This window comes from Perna viridis, chromosome 15 (assembly GCF_037379345.1).
Source record: "Perna viridis isolate PV_CMFRI_1.1 ecotype Kerala chromosome 15, ASM3737934v1, whole genome shotgun sequence".
Taxonomy (NCBI): domain Eukaryota; kingdom Metazoa; phylum Mollusca; class Bivalvia; order Mytilida; family Mytilidae; genus Perna; species Perna viridis.
Window position 1 is genome coordinate 18,266,474 of NC_142459.1, and position 21,710 is coordinate 18,288,183.

The 21,710-nt window shown below is 31.6% G+C and overlaps 1 protein-coding gene across 1 annotated transcript; it reads right to left on the reverse strand.

Annotated features, from left to right (window-relative positions):
* Window positions 1-127: 127 nt before the first annotated feature.
* Window positions 128-20,445, reverse strand: LOC148597314 (uncharacterized). The gene is made up of 10 exons (XM_088563891.1): window positions 19,661-20,445; window positions 19,001-19,030; window positions 16,118-16,324; window positions 9,261-9,659; window positions 8,511-8,617; window positions 6,382-7,671; window positions 6,052-6,082; window positions 3,249-3,532; window positions 2,920-2,947; window positions 128-2,250 (listed from the first exon to the last, which is right to left on the reverse strand). Exons 1-10 carry the CDS (start codon window positions 19,716-19,718, stop codon window positions 1,943-1,945), a joined length of 2,742 nt encoding a protein of 913 aa, XP_088420017.1. The 5' UTR covers window positions 19,719-20,445; the 3' UTR covers window positions 128-1,942.
* Between the last annotated feature and the right edge of the window lie 1,265 nt (window positions 20,446-21,710).

Genomic DNA, 21,710 nt, shown 5'->3' on the forward strand with positions numbered 1-21,710 from the left:
TGACAAGTGTCGGGTTTTATAAGTTTTAACTTTTATTATTAGTATTTTGTTTCCTCAAATTCTTCTAGAAGAGAAAAAATGTCATTGTGTGTGAATCAACGGTTTCTGAAATTTATGAACACGTTACTCTTTTATAACTGTTTATTATATGCAACAAGTGGGTCGGTATACTAAGCAGACAATTGTATAAAAATGTAAAATAACGAAACATTTCCCAAAACCTCATATGTATTCACAAAAAAAAAAATATTAGTCTGTCTAAAATTCAGGCAGAAGATGATTATTCATAACTCTAGATAATCAACACAACTGTTCAAACACATTTGTTACGTTCTGAAAACAACTCGTCCTGCATTAGTTTGCTTAGTGAACTAATTTTCGACTGGTTATAGTGTAAAAATTCTGGCCAGAAATAACAGTATAGCTTAAGCAAAATTTAAGTGTATATATCCAATGATCAAAATTTATTTGCCCTCTTATTGTTCATAACAGTTTTCATAAGGTCTACTGAAAGATTTCCGATCAAAAAATATTTTGGATTAAATTATGAGTGAATATTATAAGATTCCCCTGGTTTAAGACTGAACCAAAGAAGCAAATATCATTTAAAATATAAAGTAACTATCAACTTGAATGGTTATACATCAACTCAAAGACAAAATAACAACATTGGCTTACAAACACAGTGTTAGATATAAGTATTGTTCAATCAAACAATTGTAGACCATTAATCTTCTTCCAAACAAAATGTAATCTGAGTCTTAATTGATAAAATCTATGATAAACACCAACAAAAAATCCATCACATCTTAAGATGCTAACAATTTCTATAAAGCCTACTGAATGATTTCCTATCAAATGATTTTTGGAATTAAAATATATGTGTGAATCACTCATCATAAGATTGTTTTAACGCTTGGACGCTTACCTTACCGGTGCACCTGGTCCATGCTCCCAGTTTTTAGTGCAGTCCGAGTTTACTTTTGTTACTTTATATGTATGATTTTAGTTACTTTATGTTCTTTGTTATGAATGTCTGTTTTCCATGTCTGGTCCTTGTCCCTGGATAACATTCTGTTGATTACCGCTATAATCTTGGTTCCCTTGATTACCTACTGAATGATTTCCTATCAAAAGATTTTGGAATTAAGATATCTGTGTGAATCACTCATCATAAAAGATTTCAAAATTATATTCAAGAATCATATAACATTAAGATATAAATTTGTAGCTATGAACTAAAATAAAGACATGGAAATGGTAAATATTATTGAATATGGTCACTATGATGATCTGACGAAGCAAATTCAGCAAAATATATGGTTATAATGTATGAAAAACAAAATCAGCTAAAATACATGTACATCCACAAATTGTTAGAAATAAACATTATCCAATCAAACAAAATGTTGTCAATCCATGTAGCCATTATCTCCTAGAAAGAAAAATAATGTAATGAAATCAAGTATTTTTTTTTTCATTGTAGTTTAACATTTTGGCTTTATTTTGCACTAAGGTTTCCTACCTCTAGCTATTAATAGTTTATCTGATAACATATTTTCGTTGGCAAAGTAAGCAAACCTTTTACACAATATTGTGGAAAATTCATTCTGATTTAACAAAGTTTAATGTCAGGGCCGAATGTGAAATAAATCGAACATAACACTTTCACACACACACACACACACACACACACACACACACACACACACACACACACACACACACAGAGTCTTTAATAAGTCGTTTCTTCTGAATGGTTATGTAGTCTTACGGGAGAATACATTAACGAAAATATATTTGATTCAATCATCCATATTTCCCATTATGGTTTCTCTGCTTCAACTTTCAGATATTGTCTTTATAGTTTGTAGTATATAATCACACTCAATATACAGTATGACAGTTATAGATCAGTCAGTTTTATTCCTATTTCAACTATTCAGTTTCGGTTTGCTTCTGGAAGAAACTCCTCTAACAAAAATGTCAATCCTCCTTTGTCTACTCTGTCAACTGCTTTCATTAATCTAAAGATCGTTGGGGCAACACTTGAATTGTTCTTCCATTTCTTCAAAATGTCACGCGTCTGATCAAACATGTCTCTCCGGTATCTGTTCAATGTTTCCTCTATCGTAGGCATTTTAAGACCAAGTTCAATGCCTAGATGAACAGTGCAATTCCCCATGTTGTGGGCAAGTTCATCTAATACTGCATCTTCGGGAACAGACTGGAGTTCTATCCTTGCAATATCTATTAATAGATAAATACAAAAGCCTAGATATCATGATTTCACGTTTCAAATTAAAAGTTTGAATAAGTACATTTAACACATTAATGTATGGCATCAAACATAATCAATATTGATAATACGACGAAGCCGTTCTAATATGCAAATTACCTTCCATGTTTAATAAACTATATATTATGTGTCCATTATGTACCTTCTGTATATTTATTAAAATGGCTAATTGCATTTAGGTATTGAAATCGTGCTATGCGTCCACATTGCACATTCATAATGGAAGCAAAACGTATTCAGATCAGTTTTGCACATTTGGACACAAGTGTTTCGGGACAGCACCGGATATTGACAGAATATTTCATTATCATTACATGACGTCAAAAATACGATCTTGGGTTCTTTGGTGAATAAAATACTTAAGAGCCAGACATGCATTTCCTTCTCCGTTTAATAAACAAATAATCAAGACTTAGTGTCCGACAAAAGACCCCCTATACTCCAAGCCAACCTTCATTGATGTAAACACATTATATTGTTATATAATTTCTAGATTTGCAGTAATTTCGATATATTTTGGGGTAAATTAATATATTACTATTCTACCACTTTTATATTCATAGGTTATATACGACAGAGAAGAATCGTGCGTCGTAAACTACCTTAAATGTAGTAATTACCTTCTAGACGAGAACTACTCCTAAAAATCTGAAATAAAAATACATAATAGTCTAAGAGCGATGTCCATATAGAACAATAAACAGACATTTTGGTTTAAAAAAAACAGCTCTAATTAATAATTTATAATTCAATCCCACTGTTTTAACACGCTCAAGGAAATTGTAACTAATTTCGATTCATTTTGTTAAGTCTTCGATATTATTTGATATTTTAGCATGATTTACTGTAGAGTGTGAGTGTTTAAAGCAAACAACGAGTGTATAATAATGAATGTCAAATTAATTTCCCTTATTTTCATTTAGCTAGTCTTGATAAAAAACAAACATACCTGACAAAGATGGTGCTCCTTGTCACCTATAGCTAATAAACCAGTTTGAATATCCCCTAAGCATGGTTCCTTTCCTGGTTTGGTAACCCTGTCACGCCACATTTTCAAGGCCATAAACATTAGTAGAGGAGGACTTGAATACTCATACTGAAGATTATCAAGATCTTTCCACATCAGGCCAAGGTTTATCATCAAATCACTGAACGATGACATCCCCAACTGGTTAGAAAGTCGGATTAACAAAACATTGTCACATCGTTGTCGCAAGGTTTGATCGTCGAGACCTAAAAAATTATAACTGTCAAATATTGGCAAAGCCTTCAGCGACTAATAAATTTTTTTTTAACGATAGATTTTCTTTAAATAACTTTCTTGGGCTGTTTGGTATATATTGGTAATCGATGGCAGAAGTTCAGCATCGTTAGTTATAGATTCCAAACTTACTATCGGAAATAACCGAAAGCAATATTATGTTACTATATGTATAAGTAGATTTGTCACAAAGAGTACTCCTCACACAATGGCATTTTTCAAAACAGTGGATAATGAAATATTGTTACCGTCGGAAATTTTAGATATACATGTAGTGCCATTATCGTTATGAGACGACAACACATAATAAAATATGAAATCCTGCAGGGTTATTCAAAGTCTAAAAATTTGTAAAAATTGACAAGTACTATGGCTGGGCGTAGAAATCTGGTTAAGTTATATGGTCACCAAAAGAAGGTTAAAGAAATTTTCAATCTACCTATAGTGGCGAAAATTGCAATACACAATACCTAATGGATGTTGTGATGTCGTTAAAAACCACTGGAAAATATTCCGTAGCATCAATAATGAAACCACTCAGGTGTGTCAAAACGAAGAACATCACAAGAACACAGGAAATATCTACATACACTATGTAACGAACAAAATAGTATAGATTACACAAAAGATACAAAAAAGAGTAATCAAGGGAACATAGGTTAAAGCGTAATCAAAAGAATGTAATCCAGGGCCAAGGACCAGACATGGAAAATAGACATGCACAACAAAGAACAAAAAGTAACTAAAATTATACATGCAAAGCAATAAAAAAAAGATTTTAACTGAGAATTGGGAATAGAAGAATAAAGTGTTGAAAATCATAGGTTTTAATGCTATCATATTCAGATAATAGTCTGATTGTCTCCAAAACATCTTTAAAATTTCTCAGGATCCACATTGAGTTATTACCAATACGGGAGTAACAAGTGTTGTGGTAGGAATGCAGACCCTCTTTGACAGTTGTGAGTATAGAAGTTAAAAGTTTGGAAAGAGGTTTGGTGGTACATTTTGCAGATCCAGCTATGAAACGTTGTTTGTATGGATTCCTGTGGAGTTTAGGAATCCAGGACATAGACGGTAAATAACAATCATCGTCCTTGGTAGAGAGACCAAAAGAGGATAGCACAGATTTATGGTTTTCCACAATGTCTTCTTTGGATTGTGTGGTAGCAGTATAGGTCTTATAACCGCTATTATTTTCTACGTCTACCTCTACAAAGATTGGATGTAAAACGTTTTGCAGACAAAAACAATGTTGTTTTGGGCTTTGTCTGCTGGTACAACAACATAGTAGTCATGTGCAGTAGACAATGTTTTTGTTACATCGGGGTCTTTGAAAACTAATGTAGCCTTGGCACACATTGACCTACTTCAATCTTTCATGCGTTTCAAAATTAAAGACCTCACGGACTTTAACCACTCGGACAGAGAATCAATGTCTTCTTGTTCTCGTTTTATCCAATTTCTTGCATAGTCCTCGACCGCATCAATAAGAACGTTAAAATTACAATTCCAGTTTATGCAGCGTGGTTCACGGTACTAAGGACCTTTAGAAAGGATATTACGCAGATATTCGTTTTTTATGTTAAATCTTCTGTAACGACGTGACCAGAAAGACCATATTTGAATGGAGAGTTTTCGCAAGAAAGGTCGGGTGGTTTAGCCTTGAAGTCCGCAATCTCGAGATTTTGCAATAGCCTTTTATAACTAAACATTTTGGATGCAATGGGTGAAGTATAGGAATATGAAATAGTTGGTATGGATTTGTCTTTGAAATATGAAAACAAGACATAATATACAAAAAAAAAAAAAAGGCATGAACCGGAATTGAAAAATCAATGTATAATGTTCTGATGAGATTGTACTCAGCTTTATTTGATAGAAGCTAATTATGCATGTAATCTCATTATCCAGGTAAAGACAATGTTTGGCTTGAATGGTAACATGGTAATTAATGTAAAAAATATAATTGATCACGGAATTATGGTTACAATTATTAATACACGCTTATAGTTGATATCCCGTACCGTTAGATGATTCCTGTTCTTATACTTAAGCGGTTGTGTATGGGAGATCCCATCAGTGGATTTCACATTCAAAATTTAAAACAATTTCAAACATTTGAGATCACAAACTCATGTTAAAAAATGGATGACGTTTTGTAATTTACTGAAGTAAAAAAAAACAAATAAAGCACATGGAAAGCACTTTAAAGCAAAAAAAGGGAAATTTCTCTCATTATGATCTGCTCATAATTCAGTTGATTTGGTAAGAAATTTTAAACATTTATCCCCAGTCACCAACGTTTGCTACAAATAATTTCCTAACTTCTTGTTATTCCTGTCATAATAATTAATTTAACATCACATTGAAACACAATAATTTGTGGGATATAATTTACCCTGTACCACCCGTCTTTTAATTGCATCGTAGGAAATTGTATGAAATTCAATACAGAAAAAAAATTGTTTAGCAGGATAATTCAACTCACCCTTGCAAACAGGATCACATTTAATCAAGTTCTGAAATAGATCAAGCCACATTATAATGTAATGATTTGTTTTGTACTTTGCAAATAATTTATTTTTGGGGAAAAAAACGACACAAGATTGTTTCATTGAATTATGTGTTTTCTTGTTTCCAATTATTTTTACAAGTATTGTTCCACCAATAGATATGTGTTTATCCTTAAACCACTGAAAAATATCGACGACGATGTTGCATTAACGCATAAATACATATATTAAGGTTAACACTCATACACGCTGTTGAAAAAATAAAACAGAGAAGATAATATTCGTACGATACAAACACTAATTACCCTTTCAAACATCCACTTCAATGCTAATGAAGATTCATGGCTATTTCCATGACGACAAATCCATTCAGATCTTTTCCGTGCTTCTTCTATTGAAACAACACATGGTAAACCGTTACAAACTTCACCAATCTTGACATCATAATATTCAGATACTGAAAAAATCTTTCTTTGTCCACCCATACTGCTGTTATAAAAATGTAGAGCGTAATTCAATGTGCTGGTAAGACATTCTTGAATACTTGCAGCGACATCTAGTGATATCTTGGACTTTGACGTTGTGTTGGTCAAGTGTGCTCTGACTTCGTTTTCTTCTACTTGAACTATCATGTCGTTTTCAGAATCTACATTCAAAACTGCGGCAAACTGAAAAAGGAGCGTTTTGTCACCTTCTTTTTTCAACGGCCAAATGCTTGCTACTGCACCGATCAACTTGTAGGCAAGTGCGGCAGGGACGGTTTTCGCCAATGTAAAAACAAGTGAAATGGAGCGTTCTCTAAAGGATATGTCCTCTTCAAGTGACAACGGCAGTGTTTCCATTATAATGCATGGGACTAAGAAAACGTTGCAAGTATTTGATGCTCCATCATCTCTGTACTGACGAGGTACAATGAGAACATCAAGATGTACTAACAGCTTTATTACAAACTCTCCTTCGTCAGTGGTTGTAATCGGCACGGATTTTTGACTCCATATTTTCTGTAACTCCATTTTTGATATTTTACCTGTTTTGGACATCGCATTCAAAATGTTTCGAATGTTTATTTTCTTCTCCGTTGATGATTTGAACAAGGATTTAAATTTGTCAAATCTACCTGGCTTTGGCCAAAATATTCTATCGGTGATGAATGATCTGAGAATGTTGACAAATGCTGGAGGATAGAGAACAACGAACTGATCAAGGTCTGGTTGGTTAATGTACATAATTTTGCCAGCCGAGTGCTGAAACTGTAAGAATTCATCAAATTGCTCCTCTGTCAGAGATAAATCGCCGTTAGAATCATTGATTGTTCTGAGACGATCCTTTTCTACTATAGAACTCTCATACTTCTTCATTTCAGCCAATTGGATCTCTAGTGGAACCCATCTGACTGGTTTACGTTTACCCCAAGAAGGTTGGGCAAAAGCAATCTCCACCAGACGTTGTTGTAGTCGCCTGATTTCAGAATCAAATGGATTTGTTGCATTTATGAAATATATAGTGTCAAGTGCAATATGATCCTTCATCTCATGGTTACCGAAGAATTCCCTAAGCCGCACCAAAAACTCTCTGTTCTTGAATTCAAGATCATCCTGGAATTAAGTGAAAATCTTAAAACCAGACAATTTATCCGAAAACAAAATAACACAAAGCTGAACGAATTAATGAAAGTATGCGTAAAATAAGTGTCATATTTGTTTAAATTATAAACAAAATCACAAATAACTGTAGTTAAAAATAGCGTTAATCATGTCTTATATGTTCTAAATTATCCAAGGTTAAAACCATTCGTATTAGGTATACTTGACCTTATAACTTTATAACCATGTTAACAACCCTGTATTCTTAAAAATAGATTTGATAAACATACTTATTTGTGGATGACCAATTTCCTGTATATACGATAATCATCATAAATTACGTAAAAAGTAGGAGCCTATATGAATATTATAATAGAAGTTGTCCACGCATATCAAAACCTCAAACAAAATTTCATTTCGTATTCAGAAACAATTAAATATCCCTTTACGAGTCTTAGTTTCCATTCATATGTAAACACGGGACATGCACATAATATAGATATAATATAGAATTAATCCTTCTTAATTTCGTGAGTTTTTAATCGGAGCTAAATGTGTGTTTTTTTTCAATAAGTAGGTCTATATACAGAAAGGACAATTTCTTACTAACATAACAGTACATGTAGAACAACAAATAACCTAATGATCAGATGGGCTTAAATCTATTAGCACTGTTCGAATAATGTATTGATTAGTTATAGGAATTTTAGGATTAGTAAATGATTTTCAGATTGACAATAATCGAGCAGAATATATTCTTATTATGTTTGAATGCAAACAAATGACAATTGTTCATAATCGTAACTAACAGGATTGTGAATTCAAACTTAGATATGTGATATGCTACAAACCTTTGTGTAGTGATCACTATGCGTTGCTGCAAACAATATCATCGGCAGGATGCCTTCTCCCCCTATACAGTACGTCAAAATAGAGTTTACCCAATGCTTGACGATATCTAAAATTAGGAGAAAACTTAGCTAACAACAAATGCATTACAAAATAAATGGGTTAAAAGTACCAACTATTTCAGATCTATTTATTTTTATTTCTTCAAACCCACTTTGTATCGCTTGGATATGTATGTAAGTTTTTTTAAGGGAACTAAACTTCTAATTAATGTGAAAAAGTTAAGTACAATGAAAACCTAGTGTACATTTGTATCATGGTATTCTGAGCTAAGATATATTTAAAATAATAATAATAATGATAAAATAAACAAAGATAAAATGCTCTTTTAAAATGTTTTAAATGATAAAAGCATCAATCTGAAGCAATTTGTGACCATGGATCAAACATTTACCAACAACATGTTCCTTGATAAAAATATATAGATTGGGATATCTTCCGACAATAAGGTAAATAATCAATACAAACAAGGATTATTCAAAACATTAAAATTACAATGTTGTCATGCATGTGAAACTCCAGTGAGTTGAATAATTTTGGAATTTAGTCATTCTAATCGGGTAAGTTACTGTATTCAATCATTTTTCATTGTAGACTAGTAAACAAACAATAAACAGTTGGGTCATCGAATATTCCTACGCTGTGGCTTGTATGTCAAGCGATAAATACAAAATACCTCACGCTAAACATACCTTCATTTGTCATTTTCATACCAGGGTACTCTGGTAAGTAGTCCAAAAATCCGTATCTACCATCAAACATGACCACAAAGGCTCCATTCTGTCGAATAAACAGCTGATGTGTCATGTCAAATGACCTTTGACCACCGAAGTCAACCAAATCTGATGGAGCTATATGTATCTTGTATCTACCTTCTTTGACACCCTGCAGGAAAGTTTCGCTGAGTTTGTAGCACAGTTGTTCTGAGATAGATTTTTCTCTTACTTTGGCAATAGAAGGTACAGTAGCTGTTGTAGATTTTCGATATGGATCATGCCGGTGCCTTGTACGTTCATCATCGTTATCTGTATTTGCCCCCGATTGTTTTACTTTAGGATTACCACGTAAAACCTTTGAGAAGATATTCATTTCTGTAAAGCAAATACAACTTCTCATTTATATCGATTAGATAGTTATGATGAATGTGCAACACACCATATGTACAAATGAATCATTACCCACCGTATGATTAAAGTGGACGACATTGCCAATGCTTTGCAAATTACTACTGTAATAAGACATTGTGGTAAAATTAAAGTATCACCACGCCTTTATTTGAGCAGTAAAATTTCACATACCGTATATTAACAAGTGATATACGGTAACTGTACGTCAAAAGAAATACTATGCTTTGAAATTACCAGGATGTCGCTCGTGTCTTGTTTATATTGTTATATCAGTTTTATGTCGAGGTAATACACTATTGTTGTCTATAATGCGATATTCCATCAAAAATATCGAATGTCTGGGTTTTTGATCTTTGGTACCTTCTGCCTACAAGATCACCGTAAGTCATCAGAATATCCAATTGTGATATAAAATAATAGAAAATATGTAATAAAATAAATAAATAAAATAAGCATCATAAGAGGGAAGGAATATGTCAGCAAGTAAAGGAGCCCAATTTGTTCCCATTGGAATGCCTACCGTTGTTGAAAAACACGTCCACCACACTGGACAAATATGTTATCGAATAAAAATTCCAGCATTTTGTAAACATCTTCCTCTGTATATTTGGAAGATGATTTGGAATCATTTCTTACAAAGTATGAGGAATCTCTATAAAGAACTATATATTTATATCTAGGTGCGCCATCTTTTTTGGATAAACAACGATGTATAATGTTTTAAGTCGAGATTTTAACTGAGTATGGGGAATAGATGTATACAGTGTTGAAAAATCTTCGGTTTTAATGCTATCGTATTCAGATAATAGCCTTGAACAGATTGTTTCCAAAAGATCTTCAGAATTTTGCATTGAATTGATACTACTACGGGAGTAACAAGTGTGGTAGGACTGCAAACAGTTGTGAGTATAGAAGTTAAAAGTTTGGAAAGGGGTTTGGTGGAACATTTTATAGATCCAGCTATGGAACGTTGTTTGTATGGATTCCTGTGGAGTTTAAGAATCCAGTACATAGACGGTAAATCACAATCATCGTCATTGGTAGAGAGGCCGAAAGAGGATAGCACAGATTTATGGTTTTCCACAATCTCTTCTATGAATTATGTGGTAGCAGTATAGGTCTTACCACTGCTATTATTTTCCACGTCTACCTCTAATTATAAACATTGGATGCAAAACGTTTCACAGACAAAAACAAAGTTGTTTGAAAACTGATGACGCCTTGGCATTCATTGACCCACTTAAAACGTTCATTTCTTTGAAAATTAAAGACCTCACGGCATGTAACTTTTAGAAGAAAGTCTCACGATAGTAACAATCAAATCATACTAAATATCGCAGGAATGTATCATTGAATACGAATAGTATTGACATGCGCGTAGAAAATGCCCAATATGTAATACCAATAACAGGAGATATTGCGCCTACATGCACATACCAGTTTAGAAATAAATAAAACTTGGATCCAGATAATATCAATTACAGACAACATAACTCCGCACTTTTATTTCCTGATAAATTGATTTCAAATCTTCTCCTATTTGGATTAGATGAGTATTACGTTGAAATGTTTACCAAAGTTGAAAACCTTTTTGATACAGAAAAAACACTTAAAATTAACAACCGAAATTACACAGTTATTTCTTTGAAAACTTTTGAAAATTGCTGATGCCCTGAGTATATACTTAGAGCATTAAATACCAGCTTCCTCACTTTGCACTTAACTCAACAAATGCTCGTAATGAACAATAGACCATTACTTTCTTGAGCTATGCAACATATCAGATATATAATTGTTATTTATGACTGCAGAAGACGGATTGATTTAAGACTTTAAGTATTTTTTTTCTGAATCATGTAATTAATTTGCTATAGTTCATTTCATTGGTTTTGACTTAATGTAAAATATGTAAGTTACTTATTTAATATTTTTAGATAATTACTGGAGATACTGGGCCTAAATACATGATCCAGTTAAAAAAATAAACTTCGACTCAGTTTATTTTCTGCAGGAAAACAGGGGAACGCTAAAGTTGGTATTTACTGTTGTTGTCAATCGTGTGGCTTTCGAAGGGTAGAAAGTCATGGCCTAAAGTTTCGTTAAACCCACGTATTACTATGTTACTATGAAACCACTTTTATTCGTACATTCGTAGTTTCCAATTTGTGTGGTTTTGGTGAACCAAATAACCATGAAAATTGATACCCTACGAACAATTATACTTTCACAGTAGTATACAGGAAATCAGTGTCCTTTTCGGCTTTTCAATTTTATTGAAAAAAAATCGGCAGGTGAATGGATATCTGAATGGGGAACAAGTGGTATCTTAATAAAAAAAAAAGAAGCGCAGTTGCATCATTTCGCTGGCCCATTATATAAAAAAATTGTTAACTAAAGTTTGTTTTGTAATTCAAGAGTTCATTAATAGGAATTTTATTTTAAGAAAATCACCCTTACAAATCAGAGAGTAATTTTTTGGAAACATACAGTAAATTAAGAAAATATTGCGCACATTATTATTACTATGATTATTATTATTATTTTTTTTTTTTGAGATTATGTCATTTTAATAAAAAATGTGATTCTGATTTCCCCAATTTTGAGAAAAACGTAATCATAGTTATGTTAAAATAAATTCATAATATGGGGTAGGCATCAAGATTGAAGTCATCACTACAGAAGTTTTATGGTCGTCATCATGAACTCGTGGATCGTGATGGTGTATCGATCTACACCTTGAAAACTGATTTATTCAACGGGTCATCGTTTGTCTACCCCGGACTTGACTTTTTATGAGCAACTCGGCGGGTGTTTCTAGAAAAGCAGAGGACGCAAACCTTGATGAAATGTGGCGAGTGGTACACCAGATAGTAGTGCCACGGGTCTAGAGGTACGATGTAATAAAGCTTGCCCATGACACCCCTATGGAAGGTCATCTTGGCGTAAAGAAGATTGGTTTGAAGTTCTTGCAACATTTTTACTGGAAAGGACTGAACAGAGAAGTTGCAGCATTTTGCAAGTCTTGTCATGAATGTCAGATGATTGGTAAACCTAACCACAAAATTCCACCAGCACCACTTATGCCAATGTCAGCTTTTGAAGAAACGTTAAGTCGAGTTATCATTGACTGTGTTCGGCCACTTCCAAAGATTATATCTGGTAATTTATATTTATTTACCATAATATACGATTTTGTATTCAGTTTGAAAGAGATTGGGATGAAAATGTTTATTTTTTGCTCTTTGCTGTTCAGGTATATCTTGGTTTCAGTCGTTTTGAATTAGTTTTTGGACATCCACTCAGGGGACTTTTAAAACAAGTAAAAGAAGAATGGCCGAGTGAACACACTGACTAAAATATTTTAGATTATGTGTCTAGATTGAAAGAAAGATTGTTTAATGATTTACAACTAGCTCGGAATAACTTAAAAAAAAAACATCACTATTCAAAATGAAAAAGTGGTATGATAAAGATGCAAGGAACAGAGTTTTTAAACTTGGTGATAAGGTACTTGTATTTTTAGCCAATTCCTGGTCATCCATTACAAGTTATGTACTGTGGATCATATGAAATAGATAGTAAGATCAATAATCTAAATAATGTTGTCAAAACAAAAGGTCGGCATACAAATACTAGTGTGTGTCATGTTAATATGTTAAAAGAGTTCTTTGAACGCTCTGACAACTGTTAACAAATTTCCACTTTAGCCACAATTGTACCTCATATTAGTTTGAAGAGTTCGAACATAATGTAAAAATTCAGACATTTTGACCAATTTTTAATTAGTAGTCCAGTTTTAAACACTCTTGATTATGAAAAAAAAAACCTATCAAACTTGCTGCCGATGCCAGTGATGTTGGAGTAGGAGTTGTGCTGTGCCAGTAGACCCCTGATCTCGTCGACAAACTGAGAGCATATTTTTCTAAGAAATTTGATAAACATCGGAAAAAATATTCTTCTATTGAAAAAAGAATGCATTGCAATCTTCTCAGCTTTACAGTATTTTGATGTCTATTTTAGTTTCACTAGACATTTAATTTTGTTTTCACAGATCATAATCCCCTAAAATTCCTAAATAGGTTGAACAATAAAAATCAGAGACTGCCCAAATGGAGTTTGTTATTACCAGAATACGACATTGTAATCAATCATATTAAAGGCAAAGAAAATGTTATACCTGATGCATTATCTAGGTCTTGAATTGATATTTATGTTGTTTATCTGATTCATTAATGATTACTTGTTTTCTAAATTGTTTGAGAAGTTTCATAGTATTTCTAGATTTTTATGATATTTTATATATAAATACTGGACATCTGAAAAGGGAAATAATCTAATTGACCGATGAATGACTGAATATTGTTTTGTGAGTACATTCTTTCTTTAGTACCGGGCTTCTGAGGACACCTTTGCAAAATGGACTAAGTGTTTAAAATTATTCTGTGCTGGACTAATACTATCTAAAGTAACTCTGGGATTCCTCCTATATAACAGAATTGAAAAGTGGACATCAAAAGTTGGACAGATTAGCAAACTATCCGGACTAAATAGTGATAAGTATTTTTTGTAATTATAATTACTGTAAATTGCAACACATTAATTATTTAGTTATTATTGAAAATGTAATTTGTCTGTTGTTGGCTGAATCTTTCTTAGAGGTTATTTCTGACCTTGACATTTTTGTTGTAACATTATAACCTTTGTTCTCATAAATAAACATTATATACAGTGCACTGTAAAACTAAAGTACAATATAAACTGTTGGATTTTTTAATGTGGATTATCCTTTAAGAGCAGACAGATTGGAATGAATAAGTATACATTGTATGATATAGACCAATGGAGAAACCTAATAACAAACAAAAAACATAAGATGTGCAGCCATTTTGTTTGGCTGTATCACACTTTACAGAAGTTGCATGATTTTTACGAAGACTTCTGTTTGATTTGTATTAAAAACTGATCATTTAAGGAATATAACACATTTTTTTCTTTTTTTGACATACGATTTATGTCAATTCATACCATGAAAACATTTTGCCAGTTTTAAAATTAGTGACAGCGTTTCAAATGATTATAATACAAAATAGCTTAAACATGTGCCATTTTTTTAACTTGAATATACATTTAACCCGGAAAATTAACTCGTTAGTCCGAAAAAAACTTAACCCTGAACTTAGAGAAAAAATATAGCCTGTAGTGAGAAAATTAGAGAAAAAGACGATCCTTTAAATTGTTAAGATGAATATTTTTTTCATTTATTTTTTATGTTTATTTGTTTGAAAAGTTCAATAAAACAAAAAAAAAAAGATAATAGATATTCATTTATTAACAGAAAACATCTTGAATTCGGTAAAATAATTTTAAGACGAATATCTTTTGCATGATTAATAAAAACATGGATTTATCAATTACAATATAAAATTAATGATTAAACAAATATACTAATAGTGATAATTATCATAACAATAAATAATAATAATAATAATAATAATTCATACTTAAGTATATACTCCTATTTACCTTCATTTATTGGGAACATTTTCCTTGAAAGCAAGTCAATTCTGTTTTGGCCGAAGTGAATTACCAGGCTATCAGCCGAATGCAATACCATTGCTCAATAATGTACACATTTGAGGTTTCGTGTGTTCCAATAGATGTGTATCAGTTGTCCATTGATTTCAAGATTATTTGGGTCGATTAAATATACGTAAGCCTAAATCTATTATGAAATTATGAAATCAACATTTCTACCATATAGAATAGGGACATTTTTAAATGGATGTTTGCAACTTTATCCTTCATATATGTACAAATCATTTTTCATTTAAGTTATTGGTTACTTCAACAAAGTTTATGATACCCTAGCACTCCATATAAGAATGATACAAAATATGATTTATATGTGGGAAGCCTACATATTTTGATTTCTTTTCTTTAAAATGTTATAGTAAACAGAAATTTGGTTTTTCATATAGACCTTGTTCTTAGGAAATAAATATTATAGAAAGTGCATTGTGTAATTTAAAATTAAGGGAGTAAAACACTTTAAATGACACAAACATACAATATTAGCTGTTGGATTTCCAATGTGGATTATACTTTATGAGCAAATATATAGGAACGAATAATCATACATTTCATAATATAGACCTATAGAGCAATTTCATAACCAAAAAAAAAAAAAAAAAAAAAAAAAAAAAAAAAAAGATTTGTTGTCTTTTTCGGATGTATCACATTTTACAGCATTTGCATGATTCTTACGAAGACTACTACTTAATAAGTATTGAAACTGTTCATGGTAGAAATATAACACATTTATCTTTTAGACAAACGATTTTAATCAATTTGAACCATGATAACATTTATACATAAATAATACAAAATTAAAAGATCATATTAACGTATATACTCCTATTTACCTTCATTTAGTGGGACCATATCCTTTGTAATCAAGTCAATCCCATTTTGACCGAAGTGAATTACCAGGCCATCGGTCGAATGCCATTCCTTTGGAATATCGTGCCCAAGAAATACACTAGCCAGTGTCGATTTGCCAGCATTACAGGCACCAGTAAGGTATACAGTGTTGTCGTAGGATTCATAGGTGCCTTCTGATACTAAATCGTCTGTAACATGAAATAGATTTATTATCAAAAGGTTTTGTAAGTTGAGTTAACAAATCATTAAAATACTAGAAAAAAAAAACAAAAACAAAACAAAAACAAAAACAAACAATGCAGTTATGTTAGTCATTATCAATGTAAATAATTTTTACTCAATTGATATTGATTTCATTACGTTGAAAGAAACTTGGCCGCATGCAAATATATTATATGTTCTTTCATATTTTTATTGCAATCAAAATATGTTTCCATAGCGAGAACGGCAAAATCCTAATACCTTATGTCGCTGTTTAAGACAACTATTAGAAAGCATTGGGGACTGTTTTTTTTTATAGCTAAATGGTTAAAGGGTTTTTGAATGTTTTGCTAGATTATCGTAACAAACTTGATGGAAAGGATACACTTTCGAAATGATATGAAGCGACAGGACTCTAATTTAAATATATCATTCTTAATATAGGATGACCTGTTCGTATCCTTTCCAAATTTATAAAGTATAAAAATCAGATAGTATTAAACGTAATGCTATAACACTGGTACAATTATTATGGTAACTAATATCATGAGAAGTTACCATACTTTATATTATACTACCTACAATGTAGAAATAGAGGAATATATTTTCGTATGTCAATTTTTTAAAGTGGTTTCCAGACCGAGAAATATTTTACTTTTAGTCATTATGTAGTTTTAAAACAGAATCACATGTAATATGTGTTTTCTATATTCGACTTGTTATATATTTTGGCTAAACTGTTCACCCCGAATCAAATGCATGTAAGCAAATATATTCACAATGTTATCAAATATATTCACAATGTTATCAAATATATTCACTATGTGATCAAATCCTCAATAATAGTAAATGCAATGCATTTATATAAACAGATCGTTGTTCAGATATTAAAATATTGCTTATCGAATGCATCGGATCGATTAATCTGGATAATTTTGTTGTTAATGGGTAAATACGAATCGTGAACACATTATTATAAATAATGTCGCCTCTACAAACAAATCAGTTACAAAACTACAAAATTAATCATCACTGATTGGACTAACGTTTAAATTATTTTTTTTACTAATATGTAAATATGTAATGTAAACTACATGTCGAGTCATTCATAATTTGATTGTCTCGTTGCTTGTCAAAACATTTAAGTAGAAGTCTTTATAGAAATCAGACAGGGGGTGATTCATGCATGTCAAAACCCTCCAAATTCACTTTGATTTCTTTTTCAGCATCCCTTATAGATCACATAACCAGCCTTACTTTTTCCATTTGGGGGGGGGGGAAGGTTGTGCTTTTAAGATTAAATTTATATAGATTGTACATGATATTAGCCCTTTGCAAGAGTTATCGTTCTTGATTTGGTTTGATTTGATTGCTTTAAATTGGAATTTTCTCCAAAGCATAGATCTAAATACAGAAAGGACTATTGTCATATGGAAATATAGCATATGTAGACCAAAAAAGCATCATCTGATCCATGTTTTTTTTTCTATAGCATGAATCATTTTACCATAGGCAGTGTCAGAATTGTATAAGGACTTGTACTTAACTATTTTGAAGCACTGTATTATTTTATTGTAAAATAAACTCTGGAAGAGTAATCAAGGGAACCAAAGTTATAGCGGCAATACAAGGAATGTAATCCAGGGACAAAGACCAGACATGGAAACAGACATACACAACAAAGAACATAAAGTAACTAAAATCATGCATACAAAGCAAAAAGAGGAAATAAGCAACCCTGACTTCACAGAAAACTGGGAGCATGGACCAGGTGCACCGGCAGGGTAAGCGTCCTCTGCTTTTCTAGAAACATCCGCCGAGTTGCTCATAAAAAGTCAAATCCGGGGTAGACAAACGAAGAAAGGAAAACTAGGAACCGTTGAATAAATCAGTTTTCATGGCGTGGATGGATGCACGAAAACGAGCTACGAGTTCATGATGACGACCATAAAACTTCTGTAGTGATGACCTCAATCTTATGGCAAGCTCTGGCATAACGTATACTTTGTGATATAAACACTCCATACACAGCTGAAAAAATAATCAGTAGAAATAATGAATGGTTAGGTTTTATTTTCAATCATGCCACGTAAATGTAAGTAATGTCAACATTAGCAATACAGCGGATAACAATAAACGTTTATTTCAAATTTATTTCATAATAAATTTTATCAGAACAGGTGTATACGCATTTAATCATACAATGTCCATTTTTAAATATAAATGTCGTACATATTTTCAACAATTTGGACAGGGATCCACGATTAATTATCTCTTTCATTATTGAAGTGACTGTTTGGACGTATTCAGTAGAGATTATGATTTGTAGGTATACACAATTCCGCCCCATGTTTTTATAACATAACAAGAGAAGTATTAAAATATTTAATTATATATTAGTGAAATTTAATTGTATCCCGCAAAATACTTCTAAAGATAAACATGATGTTAAATATGGCTGACCTAATATTTCATATTAATGTTTTATCTACAAATATTGGTAAGTTTTTGACAAATTGTGGTAGTTATGATCCGTAAAGTTTTATTTATCTATGCATCTACGGGTAACAATAAAATATAATAAACAAAAAAAAAAAAAAAAAACAAAGACAAAACACAAAAATAAATGACAAAAAATGCTCAACAGAATTCTTTGTACAAACCTCCTGCATCTAGAACGGCTGCTTCTGCTTCTACGGGTTGATTAAAAACAAAACGGATTTAATGTAAATATAACTATCTATTATTTCCTAACATGTTATTCTCGATGTTGCCTAGTTTACATGCAGTTATGCTACAATCTTTAGTTTTAAAGGCTGTTTTCTGTTTTTAAAAAATAGTAAAATATGAAAAAGATAAGAACCAACAAAACTGAAGGTCAATGTATAAAAAGGAATAACAAATAAAAGACCTTTAGTATCATGAATTATTCACACGGTTAAAAAAATCCTTTTATGTTATACCAGTCATGGTAGTATTTTGTTTATTAAATTACTACAGTATGTTTTAGGACCTATTATAATTGCAACAAGAAAATATAAAAAAAATCATGTTTTACAGTGCGTAGGTTTATGAGTCATGAAAAAAGCAAAGGCGTGGTTTTTCATAAAGTTTCTGACATAATGACAGTGTGTGTATATTTGATAAGTTTCACCTTGTATATCATTGAATCTTGGAAAAAAAAACAAAAACAAACAAACAACAACAACAAGAAAGTAAGAAGCTTTTGAGAAAGTTGTGTTTGTACAAAAGTGAATAATTGAATTGATTCCATTGAATTCCTTTAAATGTTGAAAATATCTGAGGTATCCGTATTAACTTACTTCGTCTTTTGTCTTCTGTTTTTGTGTCATGAAAAAAAAGAAAGTCAAGGTTAATCATAAGGTTTCAGAAATCATACTTTCTTAATTATAACAAAATCCTAACAAAATTTAAACTCTAATACATCAATTCAGTGTTGACGGCTTTTTGTGCTGATTTGATCTGTGTGTCGATGAAATGATTTTAGTTTTAACAAATAGATCTTAATATATTTTGGTAACCTGTGGTGTAGACAGTTGGTTAACAGTGCAAGGGAAATTGTTTAATTTGATGTTTCTTCGCATTTGTCAAATATAAATACTATGCCTTCAGTTAGCAGGAAGCACAGAGATGGATATAATCTCTTCGAGATCTAGTTAGCGATGATTAAAATAGTAGCAAAATAATGAAACTGGATATTAATATTTTATACATTTTGAATTCAGTATTTTTATATACAAAACTGAACAAAAATCCTGCATTGAGTCTTGTTTCTTTAACATTAATTGTGGAAATATTTTTAAAGGGGGTGGGGGTGAATTAGAGATACAGATGTTAATTTCTTTTAAATGATAAAAGAAGAATTGTGTAGGAGCAATTCTAATTCTTAGTATATATTTTCTGCACTGCTCAGGCCAACTCTTGCAAAAGTAGAGTTCATCCCCTTATCTGTTATGATGCAGAGTTATTACTTTATTTAGAATTGTAAAGTATTGTATGTGACAATACTTGATATTTTGATTGCTACTATTTACAATAATTTCTTATCAGATATTTTTTCAAATCATATAAATAAAGCAAATTAATGTTTTTTTTTTTTTCATTCAATCATTGATCTTGAATTTTATACATTTTATATTATCAAAGTTATTTTTGCCTTTGAATAAAGTTCAGAGACCGATAACATTTGCTACGTGTGTGTAAAACAAAATAAAGACATCCACATTTCTCTTTCATGTGATTTATTCAGTTTTCAAGCCTACATAGTTCTCCTGCATAATGCAGAATCTTTGATTTTTTTCTAAACTTGACTTTGACACACAGCGAATATGTATGCTGGACCTGGCCCAAAAATGGCAGTATGCTGTAGTTTCTACCTTGTTTTAGATTATGTTGGATTTAAGGGGGATTCCACACATATAAATACATATACCATCGAAACATTGTTATCATTCATTTTTATTACACCACTTTTGGTTTACAAAAGCACTCGAACATCTGTGATGATTTCTATGTATAAAAAATAACTCTATGAAATGTATGCCTTAAGATTTATGATAAAATTATTCATGTTAAATTTGCATGAACATCATAAGATATGCAAATAATTGTCAAAAGAATTTTCAAATACATGATGAGATGACTATGAGTTTTGATTTCAAATGACATGTGTCATCTTTGGTAAAGATAAGGTCTTGCTTTGAATAAGAAAATAAAGAAATTTATCCCTATTTTATTTTTTTTTTTGGATAGATCACACGAAAGTAAACCATGAATTAAATGTAATTCAGAAAAGCACCTGATTTGTTTCAGTTTATGAGAGTCATCCAAATTACCCCTAATTTATTTTGGACTTGACTTGATTATGGATCGGATTAGTGCTCGGTTAATTCGTTTACTTCCTTATTTGTTCTTAGTTTACAAAACAAAGAAAATTAAGTTAATTTGTTTGTCGTTTTTTTTGTATTTCCTATATTAAAATTCACACCATTGGAATACATGATTGTTTTAACTGATATCATTTTCATTGAATGTAAACAATAGATTTAACGAATCACAAAAACGTTACCAACAAAATTCTTCCATATTTCAAAGACAAATCCATACCAATTATTTCATATTTTCATACATTTCCTTCCCTCTTTGTCTACCCCGTACTCGACTTTTTATGAGCAACTCGGTGGGTGCTTCTAGAAAAGCAGAGGTGCTTACCCTACCGGTGCACCTGGTCCATGCTCCCAGTTCTTAGTGGAGTCTGAGTTGCTCATTTACTTTCCTTACGTTGTATGTATGATTTTAGTTACTTTATTTTCTTTGTTGTGTATGTCTGTTTTCCATGTCTGGTCTTTGTCC